Source organism: Elephas maximus, chromosome 13, assembly GCF_024166365.1.
Source record: "Elephas maximus indicus isolate mEleMax1 chromosome 13, mEleMax1 primary haplotype, whole genome shotgun sequence".
NCBI lineage: Eukaryota > Metazoa > Chordata > Mammalia > Proboscidea > Elephantidae > Elephas > Elephas maximus.
This window is the reverse complement of record NC_064831.1, coordinates 28,476,003-28,491,783: the sequence shown is the minus strand read 5'-3', so window position 1 is coordinate 28,491,783 and position 15,781 is coordinate 28,476,003. Positions and strand designations below refer to the sequence as shown.

The window sequence follows — 15,781 nt, the reverse complement described above, 5'->3', positions numbered from 1 at the left end:
AACCACTACGCCACCAGGGTTTCTTTTTTAAGTCCAGTGCTCTGTTATTCCACACTGCCTCAATAAAAGATTCCAAAGAGTAATAACTGCTAAACAGAAGAAAAGACACTCTATAGAAGAGAATCATACCCTGCGTAACTGAGAGGGGGCAGGTGCAGGCACTGAATTTAAGCCTGGAGTGAGTGCCCTTGAGGTAGAGCCCTGAGGACACACGGACCCACCATGCTGAGGCCTTCCACCCCAACTTACATCACATTGCCTAGTCCTTCTAATGACCTTCACAATGCTAGTATTTTTTCCCCAAGGAATCACTTTGGGAAGTCCTCTGAACATTCCTTTAGACAGATGGGATTCTATAAGTTCATAAGAGAAGTAAGTAAAACATATTTCCAAAGAAAGTAAAACACATTTCCATTTCATTGTCAGAAACATATACATCTAACTAAAACCTCATACATAGTTTAAACATCTTTCCATGCAGGAGAACCTTTATTTGAAATGTCATTTTTAGTTAGTCCTCAGCCTTCTCTGTATCAGACTAAATAGTTTCTTCATCATTTCCAGAAATCTTATTTACTAACATTGAATAATATACGTGACATGTATTAAGCACTTACCACGAATCGAGCATTGTTCTAAGCATAAACCCAGCCTCAGTGCCATCGAGTCGATTCTGACTCATAGCGACCCTATAACCCCTGGTGGCATAGCAGTTAAGTGCAGTTCAAATCCGCCAGGCGCTCCTTGGAAACTCTATGGGGCAGTTCTATGCTGTCCTATACGGTCGCTATGAGTTTGAGTTCTAAGCATACATGTATTAATTTATTACTCACACAGCACCCTACTTTGTTGATGCTATGGTTATCTATACATGTACAAACTGAGGCACAAAGCTCAGGTCACGCAGCTCCTCAAAGCTCAGACCAAGAAAGCAAACAAGCAATCAAATGCTCTCTCCCACAGTCCCAGTTTGGAATCTGAAGATCTGCTTTTTATCCAACTGATATGGGACATGGTCTTGCCTTTTACCCTTGTAATTCTCAACCAGCATAGCAAATGCACAAGCACATCTCTAGAAAGGAAACATTAACAAAAATAAGAAAGCTATGAAAAGGAGCTGATTAATGTAGATGTAAAAAGAAAAAGAAAAAATAGTACAAGGAAAATGAGTTCAGTTTGGGAAATGTTAGATTTGAGGTGCCAAAAATACATCCAGGTAGAAATACATACCAGAGGAGGCAGAGCCAAGATGGCGGAATAGACAGACGCTTTCGCGGAGCCCTCTTTACAACAAAGACCCCAAAAAACAAGTGAAATGAGTATACTTGTGACAAGCTGGGAGCCCTGAGCATCGAAGGCAAGCTTAGACAACGAACTGAGGGGCAGGGGAAGGAAGAGGCCATTCAGGAGTGGAGAGGAGTTACCGGACCTGAGTCGCGAGGAGCCCTCAGGCACCACTCCTGGAGTGGCTGCGGCAGCGGCAGCGGTGGTAGCCGCGGTGGAAGCCGCAGAGGGGGCGGTGGGCTGGGCCTAGCGTTGGGCCGCAGTTTCCGCAGGGAGAAGCAGCCAACCACACAGCCCACTCACACCTCCAGAACCTGAGCAGAAGGGTGCTCTCGGCAAAAGCTAAATACTTGCCTATATTTTACTGCGCCCCTTCCACCCCCAACCCAATTTCAGCGGCTGAATCCCTAGGCCTGAGATAGACTCTGGTGAGCACCTACAGCCATCCTCCCAGCCTTGGGGAAGGAAAAAATTTGCAATTCGGGGGAAAAGATAATTTGCTAGCTCCATTAACTGGGGGAGCTAAGGACAGAAGCGGCTCCTGTCCAGGCATAAACCGTTCGTGGACCTTGAGCACCTTTCCCTTCTGCATGGACCTGTGTGGGCCTATTTCGGGAGCATAGGCCCTTGTTGGCAAAATCCAACCATTTCAGCTGTGCGGTGGAGAGGTGGGTGTTAAACGTTTGACATTGCTTTGCCTATCAAACAAGGTCCTCACCTACCCGCATCGGGACCAAAGGACTGGTAGCTCCACTCAGGTCACCCAGCCACCCGCGACAGGGGTCCAAAGATAACTGGTACATCCCAGTCCTTACAACCAAAAACTTTGGGTGCCCATAGTCCCTCTGCAGAACCCAACCGCCAGCACGCTCTAGGGGACAGAGACACATTTTCCTCAGAGACACTTGGAGGTCAGTTCTCAGCCCCCTGCCTTGTTCAGAGCATGAGCCCCTGCTGCAATCAGATACCAGTATATACGCCAATCACCCCTGCCCCTCTAAGACTATAGGACAGAGCCTGTACCACACACTTGATGCCCAGCTACCTGGAAACCTAAGCTGAATTCATACAAGAAAACTGAATGGACTCCTAGACTGATATACCTGATGACAGCTCTAGCCAGCTGGGGACAGGACACCAGAGCTCCAAATGCAAAAATAATCAAGCTAGCTCACTCAAGCAACCCATAGGGGTATACCAAAACAAAACAAAGCAAGCAGCTATGACACAGGAAGCAAGCATAAACTAATACAATAACTTATTGATGGCTCAGAGACAACAGTCAATATCAAGTCACATAAAGAAACAGACCATGATCACCTCAACAGGCTCTCAAAACAAAGAATCCAGGGATCTTCTAGATGAAAGTGCATTCCTGGAATTACCAGACGCAGGATACAAAAGTTTAATATACAGAACCCTTCAAGACATCAGGGAGGAAATGAGGCAATATGCAGAACAAGCCAAGGAACACACAGATAAAGCAATTGAAGAAATCAGAAAGATTATTCAGGAACATAATGAAAAGTTTAATGAGCTGGAAAAATCCAGACAGACAGCAATCAGAAATTCAGAAGATTAACAGTAAAATTACAGAATTAGACAACTCAATAGAAAGTCAGAGGAGCGGAATTGAGCAAGTAGAAGCTAGAATTTCTGAACTCGAAGACAAATCACTTGGCACTAATATATTTGAAGAAAATTCAGATAAAAGAATTAAAAAAAAATGAAGAAACCTTAAGAATCACGTGGGACTCTATCAAGAGAAATAACCTACAAGTGATTGGAGTATCAGATCAGGGAGGGATAACAGATAATACAGAGAGAATTGTTGAAGATTTGTTGGCAGAAAACTTCCCTAATATTGTGAAAGATGAGAAGATATCTATCCAAGATGCTCATCGAACTCCACATAAGGTAGATATTAAAAGAAAGTCACCAAGACATACTATATCAAACTTGCCAAAACCAAAGGTAAATAGAAAATTATAAGAGCAGCGAGGGATAAATGAAAAGTCACCTACAAAGGACAGCCAATAAGAATACGCTCGGACTACTCGGCAGAAACTATGCAGCAAGAAGGCAATGGGATGACATATTTAAAAAATTGAAAGAAAAAAAAATGCCTGCCAAGAATCATATATCCAGCAAAACTGTCTCTTAAAGATAAAGGTGACATTAAGACATTTCCAGATAAACACAAGTTGAGGGAATTTGTAAAAACCAAACCAAAACTACAAGAAATACTAAAGGGAGTTCTTTCGTTAGAAAATCAATAATATCAGGTATCAACCCAAGACTAGAACACTGGACAGAGCAACCAGAAGTCAACCCAGACAGCGAAACCCAAAAAACCAAAGCAAGGTTATATATATATATATATATATAAGCCCAAAACAAGGTACCAGCAGTGTTATTATATAATAGAAGACAACATTAAAATAGTAAAGAGGGGCTAAGAAATGTAATCATACACCTTCCATATGGAGAGGGAGATATGGCGATACAAAGAAATAAAAGTTAGTTTAAATTTAGAAAAATAGGGGTAAATAATAAGGTAACCACAAAGGAGACAAACTATCCTACACGTCAAAATAAAATACAAGGGAAAAATAGAGACTCAGCAGAAACAAAACCAACAACAACAAATATGAGGAAAGGACAATATACAAAGAAAATCTACTTAGCACATAAAATCAAGTGGGAAAAAGAAACTGTCAACACACAAAAAAAGACATCAAAATGATAGCACTAAATTCATACCTCTCCATAATTACCCTGAATGTAAATGGACTAAATGCACCAATAAGGAGACAGAGAGTGGCAGAATGGATTAAAAAACAAGATCCATCTATATGCTGCCTACAAGCGACACACTTTAGAGACACAAACAAACTAAAACTCAAAGGATGGAAAAAATATATCAAGCAAACAACAATCAAAAATGAGAAGGAGTGGCAATATTAATTTCTGACAAAATAGACTTTAAAGTTAAATCCATCAGAAAGGATAAGGAAGGACACTATATAATGATTAAAGCGACAATACACGAAGAAGATATAACCATGTTAAGTATTTATGCACCCAATGACAGGGCTGCAAGATACATAAAACAAACTCTAACAGCATTGAAAAGTGAGATAGCTCCACAATAATAGTAGGAGACTTTAACACACCACTTTCGATGAAGGACAGGACATCCAGAAAGAAGCTCAATAAAAACACAGAAGATCTAAATGCCACAATCAACCAACATGACCTCATAGACATATACAGAACACTCCACCCAAGAGAGCCAACTATACTTTCTTTTCTAGTGCACATGGAACATTCTCTAGAATAGACCACATATTAGGTCATAAAGCAAGCCTTAGCAGAATCCAAAACATTGAAATATTAAAAAGCATCTTCTCTGACCATAAGGCCATAAAAGTGGAAATCAATAACAGAAAAAGCAGGGAAAAGAAATCAAACACTTGGAAACTAAACAATACCCTGCTCAAAAAAGACTGGATTATAGAAGACATTAAGGATGGAATAAAGAAATTCAGAGAATCTGATGAGAATGAAAACACTTCCTATCAGAACCTATGGGACACAGCAAAACCAGTGCTCAGAGGCCAGTTTATATCAAAACATGCACACATCCAAAAAGAAAAGGCTAAAATCAGAGAGCTATCCCTACAACTTGGACAAATAGAAAGACAGCAACAAAAGAAACCCACAAGCACCAGAAGAAAACAAATACTAAAAATTAGAGCTGAACTAAATGAAATAGAAAACAGAAAAACAATTGAAAGAATTAACAAGACCAAAACCTGGTTTTTTGAAAAAATCAACAATATTGATAAACCACTGACCAAACTGACAAAAGAAAACCCGGAGAGGGAGCAAATAACCCAAATAAGAAATGAGATGAGTGCTATTACAACAGACTCAACTGAAATTAAAAGAATCATATCAGATCAATGAAAAACTATACTCAAACAAATTTGAAAACCTAGAAGAAATGGATGAATTCCTAGAAACACATTACCTACCTAAACTAACACAAACAGAGGTAGAACAACTAAATAGATCCAAAACAAGAGATTGAAAAGGTAATCAAAAAACTCCCAACAAAAAAAAAACCATGGTCCAGACGGCTTCACTGCAGAGTTCTACCAAACTTTCAGAGAAGAGTTAACACCACTACTACTAAAGGTATTTCAGAGCATAGAAAAGGATGAAATACTACCAAACTCATTCTATGAAGCCACCATATCCCTGATGCCAAAACCAGGAAAAGATACCACAAGAAAAGAAAACTATAGACCTGTATCCCTCATGAATGCAGATGCAAAAATCCTCAACAGAATTCTAGCCAATAGAATTCAACAACATATCAAAAAAATAATTCACCATGACCAAGTGGGATTCATACCAGGTATGCAGGGATAGTTCATAATTAGAAAAACAATTAATGTAATCCACTGTATAAATAAAACAAAAGACAAGAATCACATGATTGTATCAATTGATGCAGAAAAGGCATTTGACAAAGTTCAACACTCATTCATGATAAAAACTCTCAGCAAAATAGGAATAGAAGGAAAATTCTTCAACATAATAAAGGGCATTTATACAAAGCCAACAGCCAACATCACCCTAAATGGAGAGAGCCTGAAAGCATTCCCACTGAGATCAGGAGCCAGACAAGGATGCCCTTTATCACCACTCTTATTCAACATTGTGCTGGAAGTCCTAGCCAGAGCAATTAGGCTAGATAAAGAAATAAAGGGCATCCAGATTGGCAAGGAAAAAGTAAAAGTATCTCTATTTGCAGATGACATGATCTTATACACAGAAAACGCTAAGGAATCCTCCAGAAAACTACTGAAACTAATAGAAGAGTTCAGCAGAGTATCGGGATGCAAGATAAACATACAAAAATCAGTTGGATTCCTCTACACTAACGAAAAGAACATCGAAGAGGAAATCACCAAATCAATGCCATTTACAGTAGCCCCCAAGAAGATAAAATACTTAGGAATAAATCTTAAACTTATACAAAGAAAACTACAGTACGCTTCTGCAAGAAACCAAAAGAGACCTACATAAGTGGAAAAACGTACCTTGCTCGTGGATAGGAAGACTTAACATTATAAAAATGTCCGTTCTACCAAAAGCGATCTATACATTTAATGCAATTCCAATCCAAATCCCAATGACATTCTTTAATGAGATGGAGAAACAAATCACCAACTTCATATGGAAGGGAAAGAGACCGTGGATAAATAAGGCATTACTGAAAAAGAAGAACAAAGTGGGAGGCCTTACTTTACCTGATTTTAGAACCTATTATACCGCCACAGTAGTCAAAACAGCCTGGTACTGGTACAACAACAGATACATGGACCAATGGAACAGAATTGAGAGTCCAGACATAAATCCATCCACATATGAGCAGTTGATAATTGACAAAGGCCCCAAAACAGTTAAATGGGGAAAAGACAGCCTATTAACAAATGGTGCTGGCATAACTGGATATCCACCTGCAAAAAAATGAAACAAGACCCATACCTCACTCCATGCACAAAAACTAACTCAAAATGAATCAAAGACCTAAATAGAAAATCTAAAACAATAAAGATCATGGAAGAAAAAACAGGGACAATGTTAGGAGCCCTAATACATGGCATAAAAAGTATACAAAACATTATAAAGAATGTAGAAGAAAAACTAGATAACTGGGAGTTCCTAAAAATCAAACACCTATGCTCATCCAAAGACTTCACCAAAAGAGTAAAAAGACTACCTACAGGCTGGGAAAAAAATTTTAGCTATGACATATCTGATCAGCGCCTGATCTCTGAAATCTACATGATACTCCAAAAACTCAACTGCAAAAAGACAAATAACCCAATTAAAAAATGTGCAAAAGATATGAATAGACACTTCACTAAAGAAGACATTCAGGTAGGTAACCGATATATGAGGAAATGTTCACGATTATTAGCCATTACAGAAATGCAGATCAAAACTACAATGAGATTTCATCTCACTCCAACGAGGCTGGCATTAATCCAAAAAACACAAAATAAGAAACGTTGGAGAGGCTGTGCAGAGATTGCAACACTCACACACTGCTGGTGGGAATGTAAAATGGTACAACCACTTTGGAAATCGATTTGGCACTTCCTTAAAAAGCTAGAAATAGAACTAACATACGATCCAGCAATCCCACTCCTTGGAATATATCCTAGAGAAATAAGAGCCTTTACATGAACAGATATATGCACACCCATGTTTATTGCAGCACTGTTTACAATAGCAAAAAGATGGAAGCAACCAAGGTGCCCATCAATGGATGAATGGATAAACAAGTTATGGTATATTCACACAATGGAATACTACGCATCGATAAAGAACACTGAGGAATCTGTGAAACGTTTCATAACATGGAGGAACCTGCAAGGCATTATGCTGAGTGAAATTAGTCAGTTGCAAAAGGACAAATATTGTATAAGACCACTATTATAAGAACTTGAGGAATAGTTTAAACTGAGAAGAAAACATTCTTTCGTGGTTATGAGGGGGGGAGGGAGGGGGGTGGGAGAGGGGCATTCACTAATTAAATAGTAGATAAGAACTACTTTAGGTGAAGGGAAAGACAGCACACAATGCAGGCGAGGTCAGCACAATTGGACTAAACCAAAAGCAAAGAAGTTTCCTGAATAAACTGAATGCTTTGAGGCCCAGTGTAGCAGGGGCAGGGGTCTGGGGACCATGGTTTCAGGGGACATCTAAGTCAATTGGCATGATAAAATCTATTAACAAAACATTCTGCATCCCACTTTGAATAGTGGCGTCTGGGTCTTAAACGCTAGCAAGCAGCCATCTAAGATGCATCAATTGGTCTCAACCCACCTGGATCAAAGGGGAATGAAGAACACCAAGGACACAAGGCGATTACGAGCCCAAGAGACAGAAAGGGCCACATGAACCAGAGACTACATCATCCTGAGACCAGAAGAACTAGATGATGCCCGGCTACAACCGATGACTGCCCTGACGGGGAATACAACGGAGAACCCCCGAGGGAGCAGGAGAGCAGTGGGATGCAGACCTCAAGTTATCATAAGACCAGATTTAACGGTCTGAGTGAGACTAGAAGGACCCCGGTAGTCATGGCCCCCAGACCTTCTGCTGGCCCAGGACAGGAACCATTCCCAAAGCTAACTCTTCAGACATGGATTGGACTGGACAATGGGTTGGAGAGGGATGCTGGTGAGGAGTGAGCTTCTTGGATCAGGTGGACACTTGAGACTATGTCGGCATCTCCTGCCTGGAGGGGAGATGAGAGGGTAGAGGGGGTTAGAAGCTGGTGAAATGGACACGAAAAGAGAGAGTGGAGGGAGAGAGCAGGCTGTCTCATTAGGGGGAGAGTAATTGGGAGTGTGTAGCAAAGTGTATATGGGTTTTTGCTTGAGAGACTGACTTGATTTGTAAACTTTCACTTAAAGCACAATAAAAATTATTTTAAAAAAAATAAAAAGAAATACAGACCAGATAACAAAAATTGTTGATCTGGAGCTTTTAAGGGAGGTTGACCCTAAAGATATGAAAAAAAAAATCTTAAATTCTAAGAAGTACAGATAGGAGAGAAGCGAGAGGGAAAACACCGATGGGGTAGCCCAAGAGGAAAGGAGGAATTAATAAGAGAGAGACAGGAAAACAATGGATTAACACAAAAGATACTGAAAACTTAAAAGCTAGCGAGTGGCCATCTAAGATGCATTGACTGGTCCCAACCCACCTGGAGCAAAGGAGAATGAAGAACACCAAAGACACAATGAAAATACTAGCCCAAGAGACAAAAAAAAAGGCCACATAAACCAGAGGCATCATCAGCCTGAAACCAGAACTAGAAGGTGCCCGGCTACCACCAATGAGCTCCCTGACATGGAACACAACAGAGAGTCCGTGATGGAGCAGGAGAAAAGTGGGATGCAAAACTCAAATTCATGTAAAAAGACCAGAATTAATGGTCTGACTGAGACTAGAGGAACCCCAGAAGGCATGGCCCCTGGACTCTCTGTTAACCCAGAACTAAAACCATTCCCAAAGCCAACTATTCAGACAAAGATTAGGACTGGACTATATGACATAAGGACACCCTGATGGCGTACTGGTTAAGAGCTACGGCTGCTAACCAAAAGGTCTGTGGCTCAAATCCAGCAGGCACTCCTTGGAAACCCCATGGGGTAGTTCTACTCTGTCCTATAGGCTCATTAGGAGTCGGAATCAACTCGACAGCAATGGGTTTGGTTTTTTCGGTTATAAAACATAAAATGATATTTGTGAAGAGTGTGCTTCTTAATTCAAGTAGATGCATGACACTACATGAGCACCTCCTGTCTGCAAGCGAGATGAGAAGGCAGAAAGCGATGGGAGCTGTTTGAACAGACACAAGAAATTCAGGATCTAAGGAGGAGTATGCTGATACATTATACGGATAGTAACTAGGGTCACGTAACAATGTGTGTATAAGTTTTTGTATGAGAAACTAACTTGAGCTGTATAATTTCACTTAAAGCACAATTAAAAAAAGATAATGGCTAAAAAAAAAAAAAACAGACAGTGAAGGCGATAACCTGAAGAGAGAGGAAGTAGGCAACAGGACAAATGCTTCAGAGAAGATGAGGGAGGTTAAGACTAAGAAAAAGCCCATTGGGTTTGACAGTAAAAGGACACTGATACCTTTTGAGAGACAGAATTTAGCACAGTGGTGGGAGGAAGTCAAATTACAGAGGGGATGAGCAGTGGTCCTCAAGTGGAGGCAGGGGCATGGCAGTCACAGGGCTGACAGTACATGCAGAATCACCTCACGATTTCAGAAACAGTCCTAAAAATAGGCTTAATCAAAACTGGTACAGAGCAAAAGAAAGAAGGTAAGAAGGTACAGTTATAAAGAACTATGAAATGCAAGGGAAGGAGATAGTAAACATCAGACTGAGCTGTTAGCATGGAGACCTTGCCTGTCTTGCTCACCGCTGCATCCCGAGCACCTAGACCAGTTCCTGGCATGTAATTAAAAAAAAAAAAAACCAAACCCATTACCACTGAGCCGATTCTGACTCCTAGTGATCCTATAGGACAGGGTAGAACTGCCTCATAGGGTTTCCAAGGAGCAGCTGGTAGATTTGAACTACTGACCTTTTGGATAGCAGCCCAGCTCTCAACCACTGTGCCACCAGGGCTCCTTATCGTGTAATAGGTACTCAGAAAATATTTGTTCATTGAATGTTGTTTACTCAATAAATGTTGTTGATTAAATGAATGAATCGATCAATGAATACAGTACTGGTTTGCGGGAGGAGAAATAACTGGGTATGAAGGCTGGAGTTATTTTTAAAAAAATTTTTTTTTTTTTAAGATACGGTTATATGATAAAACCTGCAAGTGCAGCTCACACCATTGTACACAGTGTGGGATGGAGGGTGGAGGTCTTGCCTAGATGCTGAAGTGAATCTTTTTGACAGTGATCTGACAGCAAAAGGTATCATTTAGTCTAAATACAAGAACTGGGGAGAGAAACCTCGAGTGGGTGCAGAGTGGAAACCTCTCTCTGTCTTGTCCATGAAATTGTCCAGAGGTACTGACAGGAGCTCCTAAGCGATGGGTTGTTAAGATGGTGCTCTCCACACGGGGCAGGTGGGAGCAAGGAATTTTTTTTTTACTGACAGGAGCTCCTAAGGGATGGGTTGTTAAGATGGTGCTCTCCACACGGGGCAGGTGGGAGCAAGGAATTAAGAAATCCAGGCAAGTGTCTGCAAAACTGTGGAATCCCTTTGGAGCTAGAGGGTACATACTATCTCAGACTGCTAATGGTTCTTGTACCCTGTGTTAAATAGCTTTGTTCTGCACCACATTTAAAGTCTTTGGAAAGTTCCAATCTAGGCAGGAGAGTATAAAGGGTCAGCCAGCACTGGGGGGAGGTGGGGGGTAAGGGGTGGGGGATAACGGGTGGCCAGCAGTGTGGTGGCAGCAGGAGAAGCAATAACAGAACAGCCCCAAGGACTAATGATGTTTAGCGATGTGGAGTGACTTGCTGTCTCCCTCCACCAAGACACCCTGAAGGTTCAAGGTTTTGTTTTTATTAAATATGGTATTCCATCACAGGGAATATAGGAAAAAACTTATTTTTTCCTCTTGTTTCTTTCGTTTTTCCTTTTTGTAATAAAGGAGATTTGCGTAGATATGAAGTCTAAAAAGGAAAAACTGGTATAGAGCAAAAGAAAGAAGTCAAGAGGGTATAATTATAAAGAGCTGATGAGATGTAACTAAACAAACCCTAGAAGAATGGCGAGGCCATGAGATTCAAGCTAGATGGAAGGGTTTGTTTTTGCAAAGTCATATAAAGAAACTTTTTTGGGATAAAGAAAGGTTGGGAGTACAGGCATAGAAAGGAGGAGAAAAAAGACGCTCCTGTGAAAAAAAAGAAGCTAGCCTGGAAATTAGGGACAAGCATCAGCTAGTGGGCTTGGAGAATGCAAAGAAAGTTCCCATAGTTGCTGTAGAGAGGCCACCAGAAGCTCAGTGAGTAAGAGGATTCCTGCAGTCTTGAGGGTCTAGATCACAGGAATTTCCATAAATTCTAATTAGCATGATTTAATACTGTCTGCAGCAATACCTGCCAACCTAGGAAGATGTTTCTGTGGTTGTTAGAGGTGGAGTCATACACTCGAGCCAAGTTCAGTTCACCATAATGGATCCACCACATACCCAGCCATAATAATGGGATAAGTTCACACTTCCTGGCAGAATCACCTGACTTGGTCATTTGAAAAACTCATTTATAAGGGCCACCTTATTTCCCTAGGATGCCACATAACGTTGCTCAAAAACGTAACATTCCTATGTGCACACAGTAGTTTGTCCCAAACTGATTTGGGTGCACAGATGCAGCACGGAGAAAACCAGGTTTCTAGAAAAACCACAGCAGTATCCAAATTCTACTTCACATGAAATAGACAAGACCTCAGGATCCTGCAGTCCAACCACCTGACAGAACTCTTAGGTGACCAAGGGCATACATTCATTTCACCCTAGAGGAGGAACTAGGGACCACGTACTCCGCTTTGGGAGCCAGGGTATAACCATACACATTACAATTCTCCTTTCTTGGACGCACAACTTCTCCAACCCTTCCCGTGGCTCCCAGTTGATCCACAAGCTTGACCCACTTACCTGCAGAAAGCAGTGTCCGACTGGGGTATGCTCCGCAACAGTGGCATTGTACACCTGCCTCTGGAAGATGGGCTCGTTGTCATTCACGTCATCCACGGTGATGGTCACCAGGCAGGTGGCAGAGAGCGGGGGCTCTCCGAGGTCCTGAGCCACCACTTTCAGCTCCACCGTCTCTTGGATCTCTCGATCTAGGGTCCGCATGGTGCTGATCACACCGCTTTCGGGATCAATGGTGAAGTACGGTCCGCACCCCACCGTGAACGACAGAGTCTCTGGAATGCAGCGAGCCAGGGGCTGGACCAACGCGTAGAGCAGCCGGGCGCCGTCGGTGCCAGGTTCGTCCGCGTCGGAGGCGCTGATCCACAATACCGCAGTGCCAGGGGCCACGGCCTCAGAAACTGAGGCCTGGTAGTGCTCCTGGCTGAACAGCGGCGGCTGGTCGTTGAGGTCTGCGACCCGGAGCAGCAGCATCTCTTCGGTGCTCAGCGGCGGGATCCCCGAGTCCGTGGCCACCAGTCGCAACTCATATAGGTCGTGATTCTCCCTGTCCAGGGGCCCCTGGACGCATAGAAAAAATACTCCAGGGGAGCCGCCAGGTCGCAGTGCGAAGGCTCCCTCACCGCCCTCCAAGGACAGAGAGATGCCCTTGCCTCCGAGGCCCACACCAAGCTCCCCAGCGGCCTCCTCTTCCTTCTCCAGGTCGCTGTCCGCGTCGGACACCGAGATGCGAGCCACATAGTCGCCGGGCCGGGCGCCCTCGGAGACGCGGGCGGAGCCCCCCTCGGTGAGGAAGAGCAAGTGAATGGCAGGTCGGTTGTCATTGACCTCCAGTACGGTGATAGACACGCGCACGGTGGCGACCTCTGGCTCGGCGCCTCCGTCGCGGGCCTCGACCACCAGCTGGTGCCTGGCCCGCGCCTCGCGGTCCAGCGGCCTCCGCACTCGCACCACGCCGCTCAGCTCTTCCACCTCGAAGTAGGCGGCGTCGCCCAGGGGCTCGCTGTCCACCCCGGGCGCTTGGCGGGAGCGGAGGCTGTAGAGCACGTGGCCGTTGGGTCCCAGGTCGCGGTCGGTGGCGTGCACGTGGCAGACCTCGGCGCCCGGCGGGGCGTCCTCGCGCACCGCGGCACTGTACTCTCCTTGTTCGAAAACTGGCGGGTTGTCGTTTTCATCCAGCACGCGCAGCTCAACCCGCAGGCGGCCGGTGCGCCGCGGGTGGCCGCCGTCCCACGCCTCGATCTGCAGCTCGTGCGCCGCCGCCGCCTCTCGGTCCAAGCGCCGCAGCAGCACCAGGTCCAGGGGCTCCAGGGGCGACGAGGAGCCCAGCAGGGGAGGCGACGGCAGCCCCTGGGTCCCGTAGCGCAACTGGAAGTATGGTCCTTCGGGGTCCCCGGGAAGGTCGGACAGTTGCACCAGGGTGTAGCCCTGTGTGCCGAAAAGCCCGGCGTCGGGGTCGTGGGCCCCTGGCAGGCGGAAGGCGGTACCCGGCGGGCTGAGCTCGGAGACGTCGAGCTGCAGGGAGTCGCGGGGAAAAACCGGCGAGTGATCGTTCACGTCATTGACGCGGATCTCCACCTGCACCACGGCGCCCAGCAGCGTGGCGGCCACGAAGCTGTAGTGGTCCCTCCGCTCGCGGTCCAGGCACCGCGCGGTGCGGATGATGCCGGTGTCCGGGTGCACGTGGAAGTCGTCCAGCACCGGGGAGTCGTCCGAGTCCTCAGACAGGAAGAAGCCACCACCCTCCTGCTGCTGCGCTACAGGCAGCCCGGCGCGGATGTCGCCGACCAGCGTGTCGGGAGGAAGCCCCTCGTCCACAGAGAGGCTGAGGTTGAAAACCTGGGCAGATGAGCCCGAGCCCGCCCACAGCCACGCGTGCAAGAAGAGCCTGAGCACGGTGCTTGGCGCCCCGGGGCCGCCCGGCCGCCTGCCGGGTGATCCTCTCCTCCTGGGGAGCAGGAGGCGCTTCCCGGAGGCAGCCCCCCGGTGCTGACACCCTTCGTTCATCCTCCCCCCAGAAGGGCTCATTTCTCCGCTAGCTCCCAGGTAACTGCCAGCTTGTGGCGGGGTGGCAGAAAAATCCAGGAGCCTCTTAAACTGTCCGAGCCAAAGAAGAAAAGACTTTGTTTGGCAGACAAACCGACAGACCCAGGAGTTCCCGAGGTTACATCTGCAACTGGTGAAAATGTCCTCCGCCGGCAGCTCTAGCAGAGAGGAAAGCTCCAGCCGCCTGTGCCGCTGCAGCCACCTTTTCAGCCCCTGGATTTCTTTTAACGAGTCTCATCTCTTTTGCTCTCTCTTTTTATTCCTTTTACATCTGTTCCTAGTTCTGCTCGGCTGGTTGTTTCCCCCTGGTAAAGTCAGGTGCATTTTTTTTTTTTCCAAAAAGGAGGAAATTATTTAAAGCGCGCACACACTGGAAGAGGATGGAGGTCGGGTTGGGGAAGGGGTGGAGTAAGGGCCGGGAGGCCTGGTGTGAGGGCTTCGGGCCGGAGGGGAGGAGAGAGGGAGGGATGTCTCGGGCTGCGGCTGTGTTGGCTGCTCCGGGGGCTGCCGCTCCCTTCGGCGTCTCGGGGCGCCGGGACAGCGCGGCTCCCCTTCCCATCCACTCCCTTCGCCTCCCCTCCCCGCCGTACGAAGCGGCCCATACAAGGGCAAACTCCAACCTGCGAGCCGCGGCTCTGCAACAAGGCGCGTTCGCGGTCGGGCAGGGACTGAGGAGCCAGGACCCGAGACAGAAGGGGCCGGGAGATTTGGACCTAGGTGCGCGCGGGGTTCGCGCTGGTCTCGGCTCGGGCTTTGCGTGCAAAGTGGCGATGGGTGGGGGCAGGGGAGGAGCACAGCCTCTCCGCGCCCTCCCTCCTCGGTCCCCTTGACTGTTCCTCCACCAGGCCTGATACTTGGCTCCAGCTGAGCGAAGAGGGTGGGGGTTATAATCACTTTGGGGAGCCAAACTTCTGTTCTCCATTTGGCGAGAGGCTTGTCCCCAGCGGAAGGACAGATGGAGTCAAAAGCCGACGCACAGCTGGGGCCAGGATGGCTGCAGAGAGTGGAAGGCGGAACTTGGGAAAACCTTCGAGAAACCCGAGAAATCTGTGACACACATGGTGCACACCACGCTTTATTATGCCTCGCTACTACTCAGCGACGTGTGAGCGTCTTATCACCCCTCTGCCACTAGGAATGACAATAGATTCAGCCTGCGGACCCTTTCTATGCATTCAGCGCCATCACAGCTCTTCCAGGGTGTTTTATGATGTTGATTTAT

General features: G+C 45.7%; 1 protein-coding gene across 1 annotated transcript in view; it reads right to left on the bottom strand.

Annotated features, from left to right (window-relative positions):
* Positions 1-15,304, bottom strand: part of DCHS2 (dachsous cadherin-related 2) — a 384,441-nt gene extending 369,137 nt beyond the window's left edge. The window contains exon 1 of the mRNA XM_049905372.1: positions 12,517-15,304. Within this exon, the coding sequence (XP_049761329.1) occupies positions 12,517-14,541 (2,025 nt within the window). The 5' untranslated portion in view covers positions 14,542-15,304. The remainder of the gene's footprint in view (positions 1-12,516) is intronic.
* Positions 15,305-15,781: the final 477 nt, after the last annotated feature.